General features: G+C 36.8%; 1 protein-coding gene across 1 annotated transcript in view; it reads left to right on the top strand.

Moving 5' to 3' along the window:
* cps1 (carbamoyl-phosphate synthase 1, mitochondrial) overlaps nt 1-24,715 on the top strand; it is a 65,619-nt gene that overhangs the window by 17,528 nt on the left and 23,376 nt on the right. The window contains exons 20-28 of the mRNA XM_041807813.1: nt 10-186; nt 1,757-1,875; nt 7,788-7,929; nt 8,449-8,514; nt 8,768-8,831; nt 9,420-9,601; nt 13,056-13,250; nt 18,787-18,854; nt 21,469-21,544. Coding sequence (XP_041663747.1) covers nt 10-186; nt 1,757-1,875; nt 7,788-7,929; nt 8,449-8,514; nt 8,768-8,831; nt 9,420-9,601; nt 13,056-13,250; nt 18,787-18,854; nt 21,469-21,544 — 1,089 coding nt within the window. The remainder of the gene's footprint in view (nt 1-9; nt 187-1,756; nt 1,876-7,787; nt 7,930-8,448; nt 8,515-8,767; nt 8,832-9,419; nt 9,602-13,055; nt 13,251-18,786; nt 18,855-21,468; nt 21,545-24,715) is intronic.

Genomic DNA, 24,715 nt, shown 5'->3' with positions numbered 1-24,715 from the left:
ATGATTAAGGTGATGGCAATAGGTCGGACCTTTGAGGAGAGCATGCAGAAAGCCCTGAGGATGTGTCATCCATCAGTTGATGGCTTTATGCCTCGCCTGCCACTCAAGAAGGCCTGGGCTGACACCCAGGACCTTCAGAAGGAGCTGTCTGTGCCTTCAAGCACTCGCATCTTCTCTATTGCCAAGGTACTGCTCTCTTTCATATTGTTACTAATGAATGAAATTGACACCAGTTTTCTCATTAAAGCGGCATTTTTAAGTATGATGGAATAATTATCATAAACACAATATGCAGAGTAAAGCAGCGTCCATGGCCTACCTGCACACATGCCTGTGAATGCTCATTAGTCTGAATTTTCTTTGAAGTTTTAATTTTCATAAATAGATGCACACAGGTTCTAACATTTGGAAAACAAACACCCTTTAAGCATGGTTTGATAGCCTATCTATCAGTGGGGCCTTCCTAATGTTCAGTTGTGGGGGCAGATGAATATAAATTACATAATCTTTAAAATATTATTGTTCATTCTGTGTGATCATCATAGAAACAGATGGAAGTGAAGCAGCACTTTTATAAGCATACACAGACACAGGGTCGAGCTTCATCATTCAAACCAAAATCCCGTATTCACAAACCCGAGTTGAATAATAACTCCAGGTTCAGCACTTTAACATGCTTTTATTGGCAGCTGAGAGAGGAGCAGACTGAGGTTATGTCAGTGTCAAAACCCTTCACTGTGTGGGCTTTATGTCCTGACAGTGAAAATGTTCTGTTCCCTTAGAAACAGAGTGAGCTCATTGAAGATGGAGACAGCAGTGTGGATTTATATCCATATCTTATCTACAGGAAATCAAACACCAGCTTTGGGGCTATGAGGTAGTTATCAGAGTCTGTTATCCAATCTAACCTCACTGTTGCCCCCTAGTTTGATTTTTAACCTCTTTTAAGCTCCAATGTATACAAGAAATTTATTGTTATTGTAGGGAGAGCATTAAAATGAAAAGAGCCAAGTCTGCAAGACATCCAACACTTCTTAGCAGTAACTCACACAAGGCTTTAGTAATGGGCAAAATTCCATAACTCAAATATATTGCTGTGGTTTTTGTTCTAATGTTTTGCAGATATCATTTAAACTCTAAAATTATTTTTTCCAGTCATGTGTGTCTGTTTGCATCTGGAAATACCTCTGAGATCCCGAGTGCACTAAATTCTCCTGTGAAGGCAGCATAGTAATATCATGCAGCTTAATGAGGGTATTTTAATGCCAGGTAATGCAGCTTTCCTGCAAGTTTTACACAACACACAGGAAACCTGGAATCTACTTCTTAGATGTTTTACTAGTCGAAAGCACAGACTGACCCTTTTGATTTTTGAAACAATGTTTGCTTCCATTCTTGGCCAGATCTCCCTTGAAGAAGTGAGCTCTGATCTCACAGGGGCTAACCTAGTTAAATAAAGGCTGAATAAAAATATAACCATCAAGTTGAGGCTAATATTGACAGTAATATATTGTTTCTGATGTGAAATATATTGTTTCTGATTTGAAAATAGTCTCTTGGACTATTGGGCACTTTTTACAAACTGCTCTTGATAAGTCTAGTTCCTTCAGCTATATTATTATTATTATTTTTTTACATATTTAATTAGTTAAGAGTATAAATGGACACATTGTGAACTCCTTTTCCAAGTGAATCGACTCAGTGATGCTGAATGATAAATCTAAATCTTGGTTTGTATCATGTCTCCACTTTAAAGTCCCTTTACAGCGGTTGGAGTGTTGATCAAATCCACCAGCTGACTGCAATAGACAAGTGGTTCCTCCACAAACTTCAGAGCATCGCTCATCTGGAGCAGCACCTGGCAAATTACAAGAGGTAACACTTATTTACCTGTACTTGCACGTTACAGTTCCTGACTCTCTATTGGTTTGTGCAGTTCTCAAGAACTAAAGTATCTCTTGACCCTTCTATAGGAGACTGTCTCTGCTTTTTTATAATTAACAATATATAAATATGGATATCAACTTAGGCTTTTCTCTTTGACTCTTTGGTATCCTGGCTATCTTTTATTTCCATTGCTCTGACCTGCACATTGTTGTTTATGAGTACGTTTCAGCATTTTGCTACGGGAGTTATCCACTTCTAAATGAGAAATTGCTGACTCTCCAAATACTGCAGTGAAATTAGAACTTTTAAATTTAAATGTATCAACTCAGTCATTTTATTTCTCTGAATTTAAAAAGTGCCAAGCAGTTGTACTGTAAGATGCCTAATACAAGTAATCCATGAGAAAATGATACTCGACGATAGGATACTCAAACAAATTAAATACAAAAATTTCCTTACACTACTGAAAACAAGTATTTCTAGCAGGTTATTCTCAGTGCTCTTGGGAGCATTTTGGAAACTTAACTGCATTTGCTTCAATACGTTAGAATACATTGCATTTTTTATTCCGTTACTAGCTGTTTTCCAAGCAATAAGTTTGTTTTGCAGAGCTGTTTTTTCTAACCTGTACTTTCCTAATCCTGCAGGATTTAGGACCTATGCACATCTTTAAATGCACTTTATGCTGCTCCAAACAGTAGTATTTTTGATTTGGAAATCAATCTGTCCCTTTGTCCATGAAAGACTTCAGCTGACAGCGGCTGTGATTAGAAATGGATAAACACGTATGAACATTCCTCATAAGACTGGTAATCTTAAAGATCAAATGAACCCAAGTCTCTTCACAACCCTCCCTGTATGTCTTTTATCTCTCTTTCTCTCGTGGTTTTCCTCTCCTCAGCTGTGTCGCTCTCTTTCTTTCTGCCCTCGGGCTCTTACCTGTACAGACACTGAATTTTCATGGCTCAACCACAGGTTACCTGCTGCAACCTTCTGACTCTGCTGTTCAATAATTAATGGCGGGCTGTCTGGTGGGCGCCCACCGCAACTCGCTGACACATGGATGGCTGTTGTAGTCTCCACTGCCTCTGAAGCAGGGGACATTGAGATGGGCACTCAACAATAGGCTGCTGCCAGACTGATGGAGCGTAGAGGAGAGTAAAGGTGGACGTCAGGCTCGGCTGGCCTTCAGACTTATTGTTTGCGTATGAAAAAACGCTGTTGCTTTTAATACCTTTGTAAGGACTAAAGCATGTCTCCTGAAGTAGGTGGCAGATCTCCTCACATGTTATTATTAACCTTTAGGATCATGATAAGAACTGACTTAAATACTAACAGGTCCCTTAAACTTGATATGTTTTGGGATTGTGCAGTTGTTTAATCCTTAAAGTTAGTTTTCCAACAACAGTATACCCATTATGATTACAACAACAATTTTTTTTTTATGTTATTCAGATTGATATTCATTGTATTGAAATTATCTTTATAAATGTAAAAAATTTCCCTCCTGTGTAGGTATTTTTAAGTTTTGTTGGAAGTCTTTTTTTAAATGTTGGTCGTCAATTGGCACTGTACACCAGTTTTCCAGTTATTAAGCATACAGCAACATTTTGAAAAGAAATATGAATCCACCTGTAATACATTCGAATGAGAACTGAGAATATCATATAACTATAATTAGTTAGATAAAGATGTATAGAGTCTGTTTTTTATAATGGATTACATGGCTCTGTTATCTGTGCTGTCCATAGAGTCGTGGTCAGCACCATCTAAAGTTGTTATGACAACAGAACTTTGAATTCCGATCACAAGATATTGATATGTGTTTGGATTTCAGAGCAATGAAACTACATATATGTGCGATACAAAAAAAATATTGATTGACCTACTGGATAAGTAATATGTATTTAGAGTGGTTTACATCACTGACTTTGGAAACTGGGGGTTCAGTTCCTGGTCAGTGCGTAATGAGTATCCAGTGTGGGCCTTTGGTAAAGGTCCTTCACACCAGGAACACCTGTCCCAGATGTATGTCGCTTTGGACAAAACCATCTGCTAAATGACATTGTAATATTGGAGTAAAAGGTAAAAGGCAAAATAAATAGCCCCCCCCCCCCCCCAAAAAAAAAAAAAAGTGTAGGGCCTACCTAAAATCAAATATTTCCTCTGAAGTGTGTTAATGCACTGATTTTGCTCTTTTGCCCTATTCACATGGGTCTAGTATTACCAAGGGACCTCTGGTAATTTGTAATAATGTTGCTGGACTTCAATTTTTTTAATCCCCTATGAATTGACCATGTCCGTTATTTGCAGAAAAAAAGTTCCAGGGCAAATCACCTACCATATTACAGCACACACAGAGGTCCACGGGTAAAACTTATCCCATATAAATCGGCATCTCTGTGGTAGGGTGGTAATTAATTTTTTTTTTCACTGTCTGTGAAGCTTTTTCTGACCAAAAAAACAGATGCTGCAAAGGAAATTATCTACAAAGTTCTGTTAAATATAGGTTATAATAATGCTTCTCTTTAAGTTAATTTCAGCTTGTGTGTAAAATTGGCTCAGCACACCACTCTCTTCATACGCACAGCTGCTCTGTTCCCACAGTTTCTCTTTTCAAGTGCCTGATCTTATATCAGTATTAGTTAGCATATCATGCATAACACAATATATGATTTGAAATGTGTTGCTCAGCATTCAGTGGTTAGGCTACAACAGCTGATCTGCACAAAGAGAGTAGTTGTGGATGCTCAACGATCCCAAATTTATAGAGTGCAGAATGATATATTCACAGTATCACCTCCATAAAAATGTTAAAAGTAATAGGAGAGGTTCATATTTAACTTAGATGTCTCCCTTTCTCATTCATTACTGGGAGGGAGGCTTGACTTTCTCTTTCTTCCTCTGTCTGACCACCTGCAGATATACACAGGTGATTTGCACTGCCTTGATGCGTGGTAATGAAAGTTAAGGGAGATTGTTCACTAGTATACCAGTCATGGACAGCTTGCTCCAGATCAAAAAGATGTTGACATAAATATATATATGAGCGAAAAAACACTTTGGCACATGTTGTCTGTTGGAAAATCTGGTTGATAGTCTGTATAGGTCACATGAAGGAATGTACCTGCAGAATGCAATGTGCACAACATTGCATTTTTTGTATGAACTTTAGATATGAATATTTACTGTATTTTCATTGCTGCAGCAATGCAGTACCTTGATGTTTTTCTTCAGAAATGTCTGTAAATTTGAGTACATTACAGACTTCACTTATCCCGCACCAAACACTAATGTCAGGGGTAATTCACAAATTATCAGAGGTCCACAGATAATACTAGTCCCATGTGAATAGTACTTTTGTCTGTAACTTGTACTTTTTTTTTCCACACATAGGTCTTTTAATGGATGTCAGTGTTTGTACAGGGCTGTGAGGTTGTCATTAGCCCTCAGGGCAGGATATAAAGGAAACTTTTTGCAACCAGGAGACATTGCTGTCTCTGTCCTCTGTTCTCTATCTGTCTGTAAAAAACGCTAACATTAACACCAAAGGGCCTTAATGAAACATATTTGCCAGCTGGTGAATCAAACAGATAGTGAGGACAGAGGCTGTGACAAGCACAGAGTGGAGAGATGAGCAGCAGGCAGAAAGAGGCATCAACCACACAAAATCTCAAAGCTTCCTTTGTGTTTGTGCAGAAGTTCTGGAGTGTTTCTAACCTAAGAGCGTAACTGCTGTGAAAGTATCAGGAAATAACATCTTCTCTCTCCACATCACAGGATACTTGCAGATGCTTTCATTTGATGGCCCTGCATTCTGTCTCTCTCTCTATTTATGGCAATTTAGGTTGAAATACTAGCATATTAGCTTCACAATACGTTGGTACTTTTGGTACAATAAAAAGCAAAAAATAACAGATATTTTACGTAAAGCACAGGGTACCGAAAAAGTATTGAAGTATTGAAAATTTTGACAAAATGAATTCTCTGATTCCTTTAAGAAGGAATCTGTAAAGGACATACTCAGTCTGTAAGGACAACAGTAGTACATAGTGAAAGTGTCATGTTTTTATGTAAAAGAGTTCAATTACAGAATGAATAAACCAATTGAAATTAGGAAAATAAAAAATAGTTTGTTCAATTTGTAGATTTAGTGCTTGTGTTTTATGTGAAAATGTGAGAGTATTTTGCTGTTAGTTTCCCCCACTTCCTGGGAACAAAAGCCCCATGATTTGTATTAGAGGAAGTATGCAAATTAGATAAGGGCATGCACTGGGTTCCCCTTTCCTTTTAAATTTCTACCAAAGAGGATAATTTTAGGCAAGACAACCAAGCTCTTGGATCAAATCGCTTTCCTCTCTATAATTTGTACTCAGGACTGCTGCTCTCTCTTTTGCCATTTCTGGAGTTTGTTATTTCTCAGCCCAGCTGTGAGCAGTGGGAGTTAAAGCACACTTGACATTTCCAATATTGTTATACTACAAGTTCATAAATAATTCAGATAAGAAGGAGGGAGAGAAAGTTGTGGTTTACTAGAAATACGAATTTATTTTGTTTCTATTGGGGTTTAAAGGAATATCATGACACTATAGGAAACACTCTTGTTCCTCTATTTCTAGGAGTTACACAAGAGGATATATATCAATTTCATCAATGTGGATTCATAGGTGTAGTTTGACATGAAGAAACAAACCCTGAGTAAGACTAAGACACAGAAACAAAAGAAAGGGGCGATTGTTTGTTGCAGATTGGCAGAATAGGCTTCCGATACTGCTTTCAAAACCATTATCCAACATGTTTTTGATACATATTACAAGAAGAAAATTAATTCTTAACAACGCTTACAAAAGCATCTTATGTGTTTAATTCTCTGTAAGAAGTAGCAGGCTTTCCACACTTTTCTGACCTGATAAAGAATTCTCTTGACTTTTGGGTGTATTGTGGGCGAGCCTGCTTAAAAAATATGAAACAACATCTAAACGAGACAATTTTGTTGAACGTTCTCTCAGACAGTTGATGTTGGTTTGATCAATGTGACTCCCGTCATTTAAAGTTAGGATTGATATTTCTCTGACAAATATTAACACTGAGCATGCTGTGATTTGCTTATAATTCGATTGATCTACCTCTTTTAACACCTCATTAATTTTAGTTCCTAAAATCAAAGAGAAATCTGTCTTGGATGGTGTACTGATTCTTGTAATACATCATATTTAATTTTGGAAGCATTATAAAAACGTCTCAATGAAAGATTTACACTGCAGCATGCAGTTTATCGATCCCTGGTACAAGGTATGCCATTGATTAATTTGTAAGAAAAAAGATCAAACAGTAACAGAAACCATAGATAGACAGACATGTACTGATAGACATACATGTTTGTTATCCTGAAGTAATGTGATCTTGTGAAGTCGCTGGCAGGTCGGCAGCTGTGTGGTCTCAGTGGTCTAACAGTCTTGCTGAGTCTAATGTGTCTAGTCTAGTCTAGTGTGTGCGCTCAGAGGATTACAAGATGAAAAATCGTTTGAATTTGTCCTTATGTCTGTGGTTTCCCATGCTTTTAAAATCATTTAAGATCTTTTAGTGTGTGGCCAGCCTTGTTCAGAAGTTGGTTCTTTTCATCCCTTCCACAATCATTTCAGAAATTATCTTTTAACTCTGCAATACTGCTTTTATCTGAAATGCAAAGATTTTTTTGAGTCTAACAGTGAGTCATGGTCCTAAATTGTGGCACAAAAGTAGATCTGGTGACAGTGCTAACCAGCAGAGTACTGAGTAAATGTCTGAGAGTTATCCTTAGATAAATCAAAAACATAGAAGTCCTTTCGGAAAACTGGCTAAATTCTACACTGAATTCTGAAAGCTGCATTTTAACAATTTCTCACTTTCCTTTTAAACAGTGATACAGTACCAAAGGGTCTCCTGCTGAAGGCCAAACAAGACGGTTTCTCAGACAGGCAGATTGGACAGATTCTGGGCTCCTCTGAGAGAGCATCCAGGGAACTGAGGCTCATGCATGGTATTAGACCGTGGGTGAAACAGGTGAGTGTCACTGTGCTACTGTGCTGAGCTTTCAAAGAGTGTGACAAAGAACTCTGATTACTGACAAGAGATAAACTTACATGTACATGCTTCCTTTGGCCACGAAAGTAGGCAAGAGGGCAGAAATGTTCTTAAAACCTGTTAATCCTGATTTTTATTTCTGGCTTAAACAGCAGAAACCTAGACTTGGATGAAAATATGTTAATTAAATTATTCAAACTCTTTTTTCTGTTTATGAAGCCTTTAGATCACCCAATTAAATTAGCTTTTTTGTCTTGTGTCAGGACTAAAACTTTGTAGGTTTTGCTGTTTGTCTAAATGAAGTTTTCTTTTATATTTACAATGGTTGATTAATTACCTGGACTGTAAGTCCTTAGGGACTGAACTTAGAAATTTAACCTAAAGGGAAGTCACAGCTTGTTCATAACTATTTCCTAGAACTGGTAGTGACCACAAGAGACACATTTTTTCCACATCTGAAGTAATCAAACTTTTATTTTGACTGATCCTTTTTCTTAGATTGACACCTTGGCAGCAGAGTATCCAGCAATGACCAACTACCTGTATTGCACTTACCATGGTCAGGTATGTGTTGTTTTTTCACAAAGAAAAAAAGCATCAAAATAGAAAATATGTTTTGCAAGGTAACAACTGACTTTATGTCAATATGTATATGTATATATATATATATATATATATTACTCATGATTTTTATAGGTTTAGTTTGATGTATTAGCTATAAAAAGAAACAAATATGTTATTGAACATGTGTAAAAAACTGATATTAACAGAAGTACATTATTAACACAGTTTTTTTTTTATTAATCCAATCTATCAGGAACATGATCTGGATTTTAATGACAAAGGAATCATGGTTCTTGGTTGTGGGCCCTATCACATTGGTAAGTCCAAAATAAACTGCCAAAACAAAATGAGTTTCTCACTTTATTTACAACTGTTTAACACCAATGATACAATAGCTTCCACATATTTTATACATTCAGGCAACTGTGTAAGCTTAGTAAGGTCACAAACTTTTCCAAAAACAGCAAATTTTTACCATGAAACACAAACCGCAAAATTCTGCATGAGCAAAGACACAATGCCTTTTCAATAGAAAGACTAGAATGGCCGTCTGAGGCGGCAGACCCACGCCTAGGCTGCGCCACCGAGGAACTCTCGCTCCCATTGATTACTATGGTGTTCAAAATTTCGAAGTCTGAGAAAAACTGAACAGGTGCACGGATCATCACCAAAATCTAATCAATTCTTCCCTGTCACTATCCCAATATTCCCTGAATGTTTGGTGAAGATACAACTTTCCATTCTCGAGTTATCTTGTACACATACAAACAAACAAACAAACAAAGATACGGAACCCTTTACATAACCCCTGCTGATTTCATCGGTGTGGGTAAAAATGTCAAAAACAGTTACTCACTTTGTTTTGTGACCACAAGCTCAAATGTACTTACTCTTCTGTCCAACAGGGAGCAGTGTTGAGTTTGACTGGTGTGCAGTGTCCAGCATCAGAGCTTTGAGACAGATGGGCAAGAGGACAGTGGTGGTCAACCACAATCCTGAGACAGTCAGCACTGACTTCGATGAGTGTGACCGTCTTTACTTTGAGGAGCTGACACTTGAACGCATCTTGGACATCACCCAACAAGAGGTTAGGACACGTGGACTGATAGAGCTTTAGATAGGGTTAATATTTTTTTAAAGGTCCTTGAGTTCAGTATGATCATACTATAAGCAGACAATAAAATAATCTGGATTTAAGTTTAGTTTTAGGTCTCATAATTTATCCACATATGATTTATTTCTTTACCTCTGCATTTCCATTTTTCTCATTGTTGCACAGATCATATTAGAAATTTTCAGTACATTTCATCCACCAACTGTGGACTGGTCTGAGAGAGAGGTGGGACACTCTGAATAGGCTGCTAGTCTTACTCAGGGTTATGTCAGTGATAAACTGCAAAACAACTGCTTATGTATTCATATTTTTAATAGAATCAGATCATTTGATAAATATTATGCACTACAGTTAATATAAGGTCCTTCAGTGCAGAGCGGTATCAATCAATCACTCAGTGCATATGAAATCAATCATATCATTTATGCGGAAGCAGGAAAGACTACTCCAAAATAAACAAAATATTTCTTATAAATACAAAGCTAATGCATAATGGCAAAATAACAAATGTCTGTAGAGCTTAAATAATTTTCCCTGCAAACAGTGGCATGGAAAAAAATAAATGTCACCTGCTTCTCTATTGATTCATTTTAACATTTAAACTCAAAGGTTGGATAAGTGGGCTGTAGGAGCTGATAAAACTCATTGACTAATAATGTAATACAAAATATAATAAAAACTCAAAATATTATAACTGGTTGATTAAGTTACAAAATACTGAGTGCGCTACAACTTTTTGCACATATTGTAATAACTTATTACATTTTTTGAATTTATTACAAAATAGTTTTTAGTGTAATAGTGTTATTTTATTTTATTTTTATTTTATTAGATTATAGCATGTCATTAATTTATGGATTGTCATGGTAATTGCTTCACAATAAAGGGTAGTCAGCACTAAAAGCACTCTTTTAATGTTTTTTTTTTTTTTATTTATTTAAGGCTCAAAATATTCATACACAAACATCCCCCTCCTCCTGGACCTCCTCCTCCTCCTTGCTGACATAGACATGTCTGACTCTGCAGCTAGTTGACTTTCAGCCCGTTACTCCTGGACCTATTTCTAGTTAGCAGGCAGTGAAGACCAGCTAACTCTAGACCGGCTACTCTGGACCAGATATACTATATAGACCCTTGTTGTTCAATTGGTGGGTTGGGACCCAAAAATGGGTTGCAAAGCTGTTTTCAGTGAGTCTGGAGAAAAGCATGTGGCTAAAACTCCATGATATTCTTTTATCTAAGAGCATGCCTCTGTCTCTTGGTTCCTTGTGGGTCGTATTTGTTCATAAGGAGGTGTTGGTGAGTCCTAAAGCTTGACTAGTCCAAATCCTCTGCACCACACGATTTTACACCTGATTTTTGGCCAGATTTAACCTCCAAATGACTGATTTCAATGATTGCAGTTCAACTGTAATGCAAAAGATTTAATTAATGATGGATAGTAATTTGATTACACTGTATTGTGTTACTCTATCATAACAAACTAAAATGTTAGTGCATCACTGTAAAAATAACTTAACTTTCTCTTTGGAACAAAATAGCTCATTTTTGCTTACATTTTAAGGTTGCATACTTCAACAGTCTATTAGATAAGTAACATTTTTTATTTTGTCCAGTCAAATTGGCAGGAAAAAAATAACAATTCAACTTCAGTGCAAGAGCTTCAATTAACTATGGAAAATAATCAATTACGCTGTTTTGTATTAATTATGAAATGTTAGTGTACCCTGTCAAAAATAACTGACATTTCCTGATTCAAACAAAAGAAAAAAAATTGAGTATAATGCCTTAACAGTCTACATTAGATTTTTATGTTGTAAAATTATGCTTTATAAATGAATGCTTAAAAATGCACACTCCACACTAACATTTCAGTTTCTTAGAAGGGAGTAACACAATTAATTGCAATTGTTTAATTGTTGATGCTGAGGTATGTGTTACAACAATGCAATGGAGAAATGCATGCACATCCAAGAAAGGGAAAAGTAGAACAAAGTAAGTCGGATGCCAGACCAACAAATAATACTAAGGAAAGAAGGGAGGACTGCAAACTGTTAATAACTCCAAAAGTGGATTTATCAAAGACAAGAAGTGTCTCGAACTTCACAGGAGTGATAGTAATAATAAAACCTAAGAAAAACAACATTGGATGCAAGATATTGAAAGGTCAGCCCACATGCAGCATACTTAAAATATCGAATTATATCAAAAAACACTTTGGAGAAGAAATTACCATTTTAATACACAATTTGACTCATTCTAAAACAAAATAAAATTATTACAATATTAATTGTTATTAATTTTGTTGCTTCATGATGTAATAACAGATGCTAAATGTAATACGATATTACGTTATGTGCTCAGCATTTTGTTACAGTATCAGCCAGATGTTACACTGGGTTTTTAAATACATTTTTTGTTACATTATGCATCATTGTTATATTATCAGCTCTTACAGGGCTGCTTAAATTTACAACCACCAAGATGACCCTTTAAGGAAAGCAAACAAACTCTCTATCACTCTAACAGAGAACAGAAACACCCTGAATGAGTCCTAATTGGGACATTTATAATGCAGCTCTATAGGCTTACCAAAGATTTAAGAGCTTAGCTTCCTTTTGTTATTGGTGTGTGGCTTTATTCTTAGAGAGTAAAGTCTTCATGACCTCATAGTAGCACTTATAATTCATGTGGTTATGCATTCATATAGATGTACTATTACTTTTTCACTTATTTTTTCAATGAAAAAGTTTTAATTTCTGTGTCTTTAATAGTGTTGTGTTCTTGCATTCTACCATCCATTGACTTTTCCTTACGCAGGATTTATAATCCAGTTATAGTTGCGATGGGATCAGGGAGTGATTAAGTGTTTGCTTGTTCAGGTTGGCAACATTAACATCAATCCCTCTCTCACTGCCACAGCCCCCACCATGCTTTCTGTGTGTGTGTATATATGTGATAAATACAGCATTAGAGCAGGAAGATAAACCCTGGACAGGAGCATGAGAGCAGGCCCATGAATAATGAAGAGATACAACCTCGCATTACCATGGAAACAGCATCCCCCCCTGGATGAGCTAGACAGAAGAAGGGGCTGCACGCTCTTATTAAAAGGAGCTAACACATTTGTTTAACACACCCATACATACACCCTGGCGATAACAAAACGCGTAGCACAACCATGACCAACTTGTTTTTGTTTTTCTCACTGTTTCATTGTGTGATCACAACCCAGAACAAATGAAAGTGGCCACAGGTTTCAGACTGTTAATCTTGGCTGATAGGACGGGAGACGGGCAGATCATCTGTCAAGTAGTAGACCTCCTGCCAGAGGCGTTTCTCCTCTCCACTTTTATTATTTTATTAAACCTGCTGTTCTGTCCTCTTTTTTTTTTTTTTTTTTTTTTTTTAAATCCTTTCCTTATAGAGTTGCTCTGGCAGCATTGTGTCAGTGGGAGGTCAGATTCCAAACAACCTGGCTGCCCCCCTGCACGTGAATGGGGTGAAGATTCTCGGGACAAGCCCCCTGCAGATCGACCGAGCTGAGGAGCGCTCTGTCTTCTCCAGTATACTTGATGACCTTGGTGTGGCACAAGCCCCGTGGAGGGCCCTCAGCTCCCTGGTGAGAGAAATCAAATAATTTATGGATAACAGATGTGTTGATGAAAGACCACAGTATTTTGTTATACAGGGTATTCAGTGACGACACTTTGAGCACGTGACACGCCTGCTCTGACAGGCCAAGTGATAATGCATTCTGAAACACAGCTGTATGCTTAATGGGTAGAAAATGAGAGGAAAACAGACTTTTATCTTCTTACATTGGGGATATCTGGACTTGATAGAGATCCATACTGTTTACTAAAGATACAGTGGACCATGGATATTTTTCTTGGCCATAAATCAAGTTTCCAGACATTCATATATTCCTGGTTTCAAGTATACAAAGAAGAGTTCATCAGTTATAGATGTGAAACTGTATTAATATTGAATTTTTGGGTTTCTACAAAGCTAAACATCAGTTGTTTCTCCATATTTAAGTGACTGTTTACCTCATTTTACTCAAGCTTGTCTGTGAAAAGATGTGTGGTTGTTAAATCTGGGTGTATTTCAAAATGTATTTTCTTAAGCTAACTTGATTTAAACATTTTAACCTGCCATTACCTCCCATTCATTCCAAATGGGACAAATACACACAGTACAGCTCTCAACTTTCACTGGGGGATTTTGGGGGGGTCACATCATTTAGCCTCAGGTTTATCCCTTGATTGTTATTTACATATCTCAAGAATGCTTTTAGGGATTTTCTTCTACAATTTTTCAGCCCTGCACATTGTGAGGTCGCAGTGACCATGTGCCATTTTGTAGTTTATTTGGAGCTAAATCTGCTCCAGGATGTGAACACATCTGTTTTAGTCTCTTTTTATTGCTCTTGACCATTTGTTTCAACCATTTTGCTCAAGGTACCATTTTGCGCAAGGCACACCTAATCTCAAGCCTAAATCTAAAGACACACCATATTCATATCCATACAAAATAGCCTCTTTAAAACATGTTACAGGTAGGGATGCACGATATTGGATTTTTGCCGATATCTGATATGCCGGTTCATTTTAGCTGATGCTGATCTCGATATTTAAATATGTTTTACATAACTAAATTCAGTGAAATGGTTGTGTAGTTGCAGTAATAATGAATGGTTGTACAAATTCCCATGGCATATAAAGACTTGCCTTAAGGAACAACAGTGTGCCTTGCCACACCACTTGAGAAACACTGCACTAGACTAAAAAATCATGAGGAGACGTTCAGTAAATGACCAACGATTGTGATCTTCGTCCATATTCAAAAAGAGCCTGAAACAACAGCTGCTACTTAAGTGTGCTCAGTCCTAAACCTCCTAGGATTGCTGCTCTTTTCTTAACAGCTTCCCATATGGAAAAATATACTCAAATTGTTTGATTTATATTGCTATTTTCTAAGTTCCATTGTCTATATGTACTGTATCAGTGTCATATTTAGGATCTTTAAGGAAATGAATAAACTGATTGTATTGGTAAGCAAGATGTCAGAGGCAGGTGGTAGTTCTAACTTAATTTTATGCTCATACCTTTGAGAAGTCATATACCGAAAAATCTGACGTTAAGTTGCACTGAGTATAAGATGCTACCTTTTTAGGCGGTCTCCCAGAGGAGATTAAGCCGTCTAACTTTCCAGAGTCATCTGTCCATTTGTCATGATGTTTGCAAACCTGATAGCTGTTACCTGTATATTACTTAAACTGTTACTTTACAGGAGCATTGCAAACTGTGACATGTAGACCCAACGCCCATGACCAGTTCAGGTTGCCCATATTTTTGGGGATTAAAAACAAAATGGATATTAAAACTGAATTTTATACACTCAGTTTGACAGTGAAAACCCTTTTTTTAGGTTAAAGCCAAAAACTTACAGTTTACAGCATTTTAAGCCTCTGAAAAAATCAGGACTGTCAAGAATAATCACATTAATCGCAAAAAATTGAGACCCACAATTAGTGCACTTATTTGTATTATTATTATTATTATTATTATTATTATTATTATTATTATTGTTGTTGTTGTTATTTATTGTCCCTTTCAACACACTGTGGTTAATCCACTGCAGCATCTCCCTTCAGCCACAGTGACGTAGAATAAGTCCACCATTGCTCTTTAATGTCTCATTTCACTCTAAAAAACTCAGACAGCTCAGTAGACAAGTCACAGTCATCTGAACCTTCTGGTATTGCACACTTACCTTTTTTCTGTCCCCTTATTTCTTTTTCAATCCATAACAAGTTCCTTTTGCCATGGTAAGGTTAAGGTTAAAATCTTCAAACTTCCTATAAAAGCAGGTCTCTTATTTTTTAAGATGGTAGAAAATTCCAAAATAACAACACTTTTTGGTGCAAAATCGTGGAGTTTTAAAACGGATTAAAACAATGTGATTAATCCCCATTAACTACAGAAATTAGGAGCAATTACAGAAATGAATACCCATTAAATGTTTAATATATTGACTGCCCTAGGTCAGACATTACACAGTGAAAAGAACCAACAGTCGTATAAAAAAAAACATATCTGTTTCATTTGGGTGTCATGATCGCGCTTGAAAATTTGAATCTGAATTTTCTTAATGCCTATTGTTGGACAACATATGTTGCACATTTTCCTCTTAAAATTCCTACGTGAAGCCGTTGGTCAGTTTTGATACAGGCGATCAACTTTGGCGTCTCCTGTGGACAAACTGGTTTGTATTTCTCATAAAAATGTAAAGTCTTGCTTTTATTTTAAAGCAAAAAATGATCACTTACTGAGAATCTGTGCCATTTAAGATGTAACAAAGGCCGTTTCTGCTACATGCAGTTGGTCACTACATCGTCGATTGTTATACTAATAGTCTTGTTTGCTTTTGAAGGCCACATATAGTTATCAGAGATAACCAGTCCTTTTTATTACCATCCTTAAACTCTCCACAAGAGCTTTAAATTATTAATATTCTTAAACTATTATTATACGTATACCCCCAAGGTTTTTCAAAAGGGTTTTGATACTGAAAAACCACATCAAACACACATTTTTCTGAAGTTTACAGCCCTGTAGCATTACATCCTTTCTTACTAGTCTCACTGTTTGTAGAACTTTCTTCCTTTTAAAGCCTTTGTGCCCCTCTTCTTACTAATGTGATAAGCATTTTTGTGTTTGGCCCTCTAAGCTGGCTTGGAGCTATAACAAAATAAAGCACTCCTAGGCTCGCTCCTCTGTGGAATACGTGGAGCGCTGAAATGTGTATGAAGTCAATGCTAAAAAATGTCTCTTCCATTACAATCCCTCATGTGTTCAGTAACCACTGAGGAGAGATTACACAGATCGAGTTTCCCATTCAAGAAATGGTTTGATTTTATTTGGCTAAAAACCTCCAGCAGAGACGTGAGGAGCCGGTTGTTTGTGTCCCTGCAAAGCTTTTTTGTGTTTGGTAATGTACTCCACCTGGAAAGTGAACAGCAAGTAGTGATGTATAGAAAAGGCTGCAGAGAGATGTGTAACACAGAGAAAGAGTGATGATGATAATGAAGATAAAGAGCAAGAGGAGGACATGCAGCCTTGCTCTTAGTGATAGACTTCATCTATGACTTGAACCTTTTTTCTCCCATTCCTCATGTGAACTGAATAGTAGAAAAGAAAATCAAGTCTCCTCTGTTATGATTTTTGGTGCATTTACAGTCTCTCTTTTACTGTTTTGATTAATTTTATGTGGGGTTGAACTGAGAATGGGTAAAATGGGGCTGCTATGATTTGGAGATATCACTACAAATATGAGAATGCAGACACACAAAGACACACCTTTGATTTGATATGGATTTTTTGTTTTCTTTCTCAAGTGTTTTTTTATTGTAAAGATACTTAATTTAAAAAAAAAATCCAGTGCATTCATAAAGACTAGAATACAGAACCAAACTGTCTGGGGATAAAACCCTTCAAGTAATAAATTAGCATTAATATTGTCACTTAAAATGATTTAAAGGACAATAAACCTTTTATGTCAAAAATGTCTTCATCTGTATTAGCCTCTCTCAACAGGGCGCCTCCTGGGATAATCAGGGTTGCCTTAAAAAAAACTTTGTATATAACAAAGAATTAATAGAATATGCAGGTCATTGGCTATCCTGGCATGCATCATCAAAACTGTCTCATATGCTTCTGAAATCATATCAGTGCAGGGGTCTTGCAGTTCTTTTTTAAGTTAGTGAGAAACACATCAAAATGTGTTTTAAGGTCTAAAAGACCAAAAACAAATAAATAATCAAAGTCGTTTAAATTTTTTCTGAAGATTCCTGTAAGATTTATCCTATTGATTATATTACTGCATTACTCCCCAGGCAGTCCCAGAGATGTAAAATGTTAGTTTATTAATACTTTTTGTGTGACTTAGGATTTTTCAAAACTTTAAAGGGTGCCTTGTAGGGAAAGGAAATTGATCTAAATTAAGATTAAGTGGCAATATGGCCTGCTACAATTTTCAAATTTCAGCAGATGCATTATTTCTTTTACCTAAGTTGTGTCTCACAATACCAGTTTAATAAAACTCTTGCAGCACAGATTTTACACAAGGTGTAAACATTAAAGTGTGTACATGAAGGTTATTTGATGTGTAGATTAATGAGTTGTGTGATTTTTTTAGGATAGTTTGAAAAAAAAATCCTGCTTTCCTTGTTTTTTTTTTATGTTTGTCTTATTAAAAATGAGAATTTCATGAAACTGTCATTTCCTTCTATAGAACAAATCATATAAAACTTGCAAATAGTCAAAATAATCACAGACATTTTTCTGAGTTATTCAGCCTTAGTTAAATCTACCAAACATTGTGTTTATTATAATATAGAATGGTTTATAGTGCTTGTTGCGAAAAACATGAGAGATGGGGAACTTAAAAGATGTTTGCATGTTAAATAGCAATCGCAATATTTGGGGGGAAAACTTGGCAAATCAATTATTTTTCCACATCATTTAGTGCCATTTCTCTGACAGATAAAACGTTGAGAAACACTGATCTATATGTCGTCTTCTGCAGCCTTTGTGTTTGTCAAAAAAAAGTTTTTTTCTTTGCCGCCTTCAAAATAATCTGCCTTGGTGCAATGGAATGTGCTTTTAGGAAAAAATAAATTTCTTTTACTCTTTGCAGCAGTTAAAAAAATTGAATTAATAACAGCATTTCCAGTTTTTGAATAAATATTGTTACAACATGTAGTGATTTAATATTGAGCCCGATAATTTTGGAACTTTAAGGCACCATACAAAACTTTTTCCACTCATGCCACCTCTATTTAGCCTCTTTTATATCTAAATATTTTCTAAATTTCTGTCCTCTGGGTATTTTAAGTGCCTTCATTCAGAATAATGTAAAAAAAGTGATTTTATAGGGATTAGACTAATGCCAGTAATTTTGTGTCTCTTAATGAGAAACAAACTTTGTTTTAGTGTGAAACATTTTTTGGAAGATTTTTTGGTTTGCTTGTTTTTATCCAACTGTATGGCAGACTGAGCAATTTTAAAGTCTTTATTTAACCATTATTTAACTTGTTGCATTTCCATTCAGATACAAAAAATACAACATCTTCTTGTCCTCCCCTTGTGCAGGAAGATGCTTTTGCTTTTGCTAACCAGGTTGGCTATCCCTGCCTGCTGCGTCCCTCCTATGTTCTGAGGTAAGTTTAAACACATCAACAACGAGAGAAGAAAAAATAATAGCAACAGTCTCATAATAATGTATGAATACATTAAACAAACCTATTTTATGCACTTCAGTCAGAAAGGCTCAGTGGTCACAGCATTATAATAATTTTGTCCATCTTTCTAGCCTGTGAAATATACTAACAAATACAAGAGTAAGACAGTGATTTGTAGTTGTTTAAAACAGACAGTAAAAAATAGAATTGATCACCTTTAAAACTGATTTTTAAAGGTTATTTTTAACTAAGAGATGCAATGTTGGAGACTTCGATTGATGCCCTTTTCTCATGCTGTTGCTTAGCCAGTCTTGCAGTAACACTTTTATCCAGCAGATGTCATGATGAGACTCTGTGTTCAGCAGGATTTTGTCACTGAGAATGCAAACTTGTGCTTGGAGAAGGGTGCATTCGCTTTTTATACAAGTGGTGTGCAGTTTATATCAAAGTGTGAATCCTTGAGGGTCATGCTCTATGTCTAGTTTAGAATATGTGATATCCACTCTTTTCATGCCATGAACTTGATCTTGCCATAGACAGTTCAACCGGCAATGACTAAAAGTACAATGTTGTACAATGTCCGCCAAGGAGGTTATGTGATCGGGTGGGTTTGTTAGTTTGTTAGTTTTTTTGTTAGTTTGTTAGCAACACAACTCAAAAAGTTGTGGACGGATTTTGATGAAATTTTCAGGAAATGTCAGAAATGGCATAAGGAAGAATTGATTCGATTTTGGAAGTGATCCAGATCACCGTCTGGATCCAGGAATTTTTTTAAGGATTCTGTACTACTGGGAGATAGGGCTAATGGCAGAGCTCTGCGCTGTTATCACTTTACACCAGGAGATGGCGGACATGAGTAACTTCAATCCCAGCAGCATTTTGGCTGTTTTTCCATTCAACGTTTTGGAGTTTATAGAGTTTGAAAGACGCACGCCCGGTCGAGGAGACGAGTCGAAGCGTAACAGGGAGAAAGACAGCGGATTGTAGCGAGAATACTCAAAATGCTGGGAGGAATAGAGGAATATTCACCCTCTGCCATGACTTCCAGTCATCCAGTGAGACCATGGGTGAGACTGTCAGTGCATCGGTTGGCACCAGCAGGCAATGCTTCCATCATGACAGTCCACCCGTAGCGAAGCCAATGCTTCACCTCACTGTGTTTCCACCCCACTGAGGGCGAGTATAATCGTCGAATACCTTGGTGGAGGGCACGTGGGGACAGATCCAGGAATTTTTTGAAGGATTCTTCACTATTGGGAGATAGGGCTAATGCCAGAGGTCTGCACTTTCCGAGTGCTTTTCTAGTTTTAAATGGTTAACAGAGAAAATTAGCCTTTACATAGCTTCCATCCCAGTCATATTTCTTCACATTTTTATACTGAACATACAAACACACACAAAAAATAGAAAATAATTTCAAATATTCACCCCTAACTATATTTCATTAATAACTGAGAGAATTTAAATATTTGTATTACTTAGGTTATGTAATCCTTTCACTCTGCAGAATAATGGCTGTGACCTGCCAGTGCTGAAAAGTTGTAAAGGATGTGCACAAGCAGTGAAGACAGTTTGCATAACTGGTTCCTAGTTGCACAATGACTCTAAGTGACTTGAAAGTCAAACAGCCTCTGTTATGTCAGCTAGCAGCTGAAACAGTGAGAAAATGTCTGCTAAAGCACACATTGACAGAGAAGAGTGAAATGGAAATTGCTGTTGGTTCTGAGGAATTTCTCTGGTGTGAAAACAAGCCTGAGAAGAAATTTGAGCAAGGATAAACATGAAAAGGACATTAGTCTGTCTGTCTCAATCAAGGTGATAAATTGTGATGTGATTATTTTAGAAATTGTGAGGCCATACTTTTGATTTAACTATTCTGAACAGCAGCAGCACAAGAGGGCTGAATGCATTCATACTCTAGTTTCTTACTGCTGACTCATTTCTCTAAGCGACTACTGCCAACATACTAACCATCATACTCTCTCAGTAACTATCGTAAGCAGAACTTAATAAAAAGAATGTCTTCTGAACAGTTCATGAAAAATGTAAAAGAGCAAACTAGGTGGCTTGTAAGTCAATAATATGCCTCATATCAAATGCACATGAATCTCCTATGATGAGTAGCAGTTGTGCGTTGCGGGTTTGGACATATGTCTGCCTGCTAGCTACAGACAGCTCAGGAATAAAGATGTGACCCAAGCCTGTGGCCTTTCTCTGTCCTGTTTCCCTCAGCTCCTCCTTATCAAACACAACGATAACCCAGCTAGCAGTCTGAAATCAAAAACAACAACAACCACAACAAAACTAGCCTAAATCTGTTGTATTTTAATGACGAAGTTCTGAACTCGTTTTCAAGAGCCTGGAGTGCTTTTCGACCTAAATAGCTGCTCTTCTCCCTCTCTCTCCCTCTCTCTTCTTATTTTGACTGTTTTCAGACCTTGTTCCCGGTGGTAATAGTGATGCAACGAAGAGATAATGAGTGTTTTGAACGATCATTTGAAGCTTCTATGTTCTCCTGTTTGCTTGCTTCTCTTCCTCTCCTGTGGCCTTTTGTTTTCTCTCTCTTACTCCCTCTCTTTCTGTCTTTCACCAGTGGCTCTGCCATGAACGTTGTGTACGGAGAGGAGGAGATGAAACGCTTCTTGGAGGAGGCCACTCAGGTGTCCCAGGTGAGATCAGTGTTAACGATGCATGTTCGTGCCTGAAGATGTTAGAGACACATGTTACCATATTACCCTCACATGTTGTACTTTCCCCACTCTTTAAGACATCTTTAAATACACTGAATTTAAATGTTATGACAACTGATTATTCCCTCCCCATTACACACATGCACACACAATCAATCTTTTTTCTTTTTGTTGTGTTCTCCCTGTGCTTTCAATTAACTAATGCTACCAGCTGGCATTGCTGTTGGCTAGTTTTGTGTGTGAATCTCTTCTTCACTGAAGCCTCAGGTGGCTTGGTGGCACCTGGCCCCTCAAAGGGCTCCTACCTGGGGCAGGAACAGACACATGCACATATCACACATTCAGAGCACAGAGCAAGCCTGATAGTGATTGTTTCACATGGTTTAAGCTGATTTATAATGACATGGTCTTATATCACACTAAACCTTTACAACGAAAACAAATGGGTAATGCAAGATATTTCAACAGTGGAAAAACAAAAGCAAATTGGTTTAATAAGAAATTAGAGCCATGAGTGTGGATGAACTGGCTCTAGACCTAAGGGTGTGATCCGTGCTGGAGTGCTGAAGCTGTGGGGTTTGCATTGCATTGGCAGAAGAGAAAAAGTCATTTTTAATAAATATATACAACTTCTAGCAAATTTTTCATTTTCTCTTATCAGGCTTTCATGCCCCCCGTACCTGATTTTGATGCATTTTTCCAACTTTGGACAAAAATATTTACAAATGGGTCAGATAAAGGCCTTAGCAGCAGTCATTATAGTTTGACCATATGGAATTGGCCTTAAGTACTGTGCAGTTTGCCACTAAGTCCAAAAATATTATTTTTTTGTTGAACCTATGATATGAATCAATGAGGCTCTTCAGTAGGTCTGGCCATGATATACCTACAAAAATGAATTAATGTAGGTTAAAAAGGCTGTTAGACTGCATGTATGAAATGTTTTAGAGGTGCCTTTGAGCCATTCATGTACACCCACTTAAAAAAGCATATCAAATGTCTGACTTTAGCCCTGATCTATTAGTTTTTGTAAGACTATAGTAAGTCCTTTAAAAAACTTACAGTTTCATAGCAAACGATGTGTTGCCATCTTAAAAGAGTTAGACCAAGCCATAACCTCTAGTACTGAAAAATGGAGCCAATGTGGAAGTGCAGAGAGACCATTTTTATAGTAAAAATAAGTGGGTTTACAGCCTGGTTCTGAAAATGATCTTGGCCTGAATAGTTCAGGATTTTATGGGCACACAGTGCGGGGGAGTTCATTTTTAAATTATTTGTTTTGATTTTAAGAAGGATATGAGTTCCGTTTAATTAGGATCATGGCTGATATGACTGCAGGCCGTGACATTGTAGCTGTTTGCCACAAGACTCATGGTCTGCTTCAGCCCACCTCTCCACAGGTTTAATAAACGAGTTAAATTAAGATGTCTTATGTCTGATTTATGAAAAGTTCCATACATAGGCCTTATTTTAGAGCTTCATATGCAGGGTACTCCAGTACTCCAGCATCATGCTGGCTCTACAGTGTTCGGTTGTGTGGGGTAAAAATTTGATAATAAATACACTTGGGAATTTGCTATGGATCGACTGTCATGTTAGAGTTCATTGACCAACAGGATGCAAGTAACACCTCTTTGGCTCTGAACCGCTCTCAACCTAACCAGCGCTGTAGAATATGTTAATGTGCATGTTATGTTTTTATCATAATTGTGACACTATTCTGATGTGCTGGGGCTGTTATAACCAAAAGTAAAAAGTATTCAGTGGAGAGCAGGTAGACTTGTGGGATTTCAGATGTCATTATGCAGATCTTTATATGTGCATTCTGCCTGTGGTGGCTTGGAAACACAGGACAGCCGTTGGTGTGTCTATAAACAGACTCCAAACTGCAGAGGTTTTTAAGAACCTGAGAGTTGAAGAGATGGAAAAAGTACACATCTGTTGTTCTCAAGTTAAAGTACATTTTATCTGGTTAAAACTTGCTAAAGTAAAAGTACAAGTTTATAAATCTTTTCAAGTGAAAGCAAAACTTTTTTAATTTAAAGTTTACTCTAAATACTGAGTAGCCACATAAGGAGTTGTACAGTAAAATATGATCTTTCCTTATTGGCAAGAAAAATAAAACAATGATCAACCAGGTTGATCAGGTAAAGTCACACCTCTATAATAAGGTTGAATACAAAAGAATAATTGACAGTGCTAATTAAACTCATATAGAGTTAAATTTAAACATGTCTATAATGTCTGTTATATTGTTCTGTACTGGTCCACAGTAGGGCTGGGCAATTAATCGCAAATAAGATTAAATTGCAATAAGGCCTGCTGCAATTTTCAAATCGCAGACAGTGCAATATTTTTTAAATCTGAAATGTGATACAATTTTTTTTTCAGTAGAGATTTTATGCTCTACACATTATGCATACATACAAGTGTCTTTCTTCTGAATAGTTTATCAAATTTGCTATATGAGCCAATATCCCATTTAGATATTGTTTTTTAAATCTTTCATCCGCAGTTAGATATTTTTCTCAAATCGTTCAGCCCTAGTCGACACTTTATATAGTTAAACTACTTTTAAAATGTTAAATATTTTACAGTTTGACAGCGCTGCAGTAACTCTTGAAAATATAAAGCAGGTGGGTGTCATCTGGTAAGAACAAAGCAGAGAGTCAACCTGGCAGTAAGGCAATGCATGATGAAGAGTCAGACCATACGTCCACTGGGAACACCTAAAGTCCCAGACAGGAACTTGAATGCAGTGGATAACTTCATTCATCATACAAATGTTTTAATAATCACTTTGCTGCTGCTGGTCATTTATTCAGTTTTAATGGTAATGATACAGGACCAATACCCATGGAAAATACTCATACATGCACCAGCAGTCATATTCCTCAGTTCACATTACAGCCCTTTTCGTCATATAAAGTAGCTACTGCATTACAATCCATTAATCCCAAGAAATCAACAGGAGCAGATAATCTGGATCCATTTTTCTTAAAACTTTCATCCCCACTCATATACGAGCAAATTACTCACATATTCAACCTGTCAGTTTGTTCTGGTGTCTTCCCATCTATTTGGAAATCCGCTCTGGTGACGCTGTTACATAAAGGTGGAGAAACAAGTGATCCTAATAATTATCGCCCA

Source organism: Cheilinus undulatus, linkage group 15 (genome assembly GCF_018320785.1).
Source record: "Cheilinus undulatus linkage group 15, ASM1832078v1, whole genome shotgun sequence".
Taxonomy (NCBI): domain Eukaryota; kingdom Metazoa; phylum Chordata; class Actinopteri; order Labriformes; family Labridae; genus Cheilinus; species Cheilinus undulatus.
This window is presented reverse-complemented; position numbering and strand designations above follow the sequence as displayed.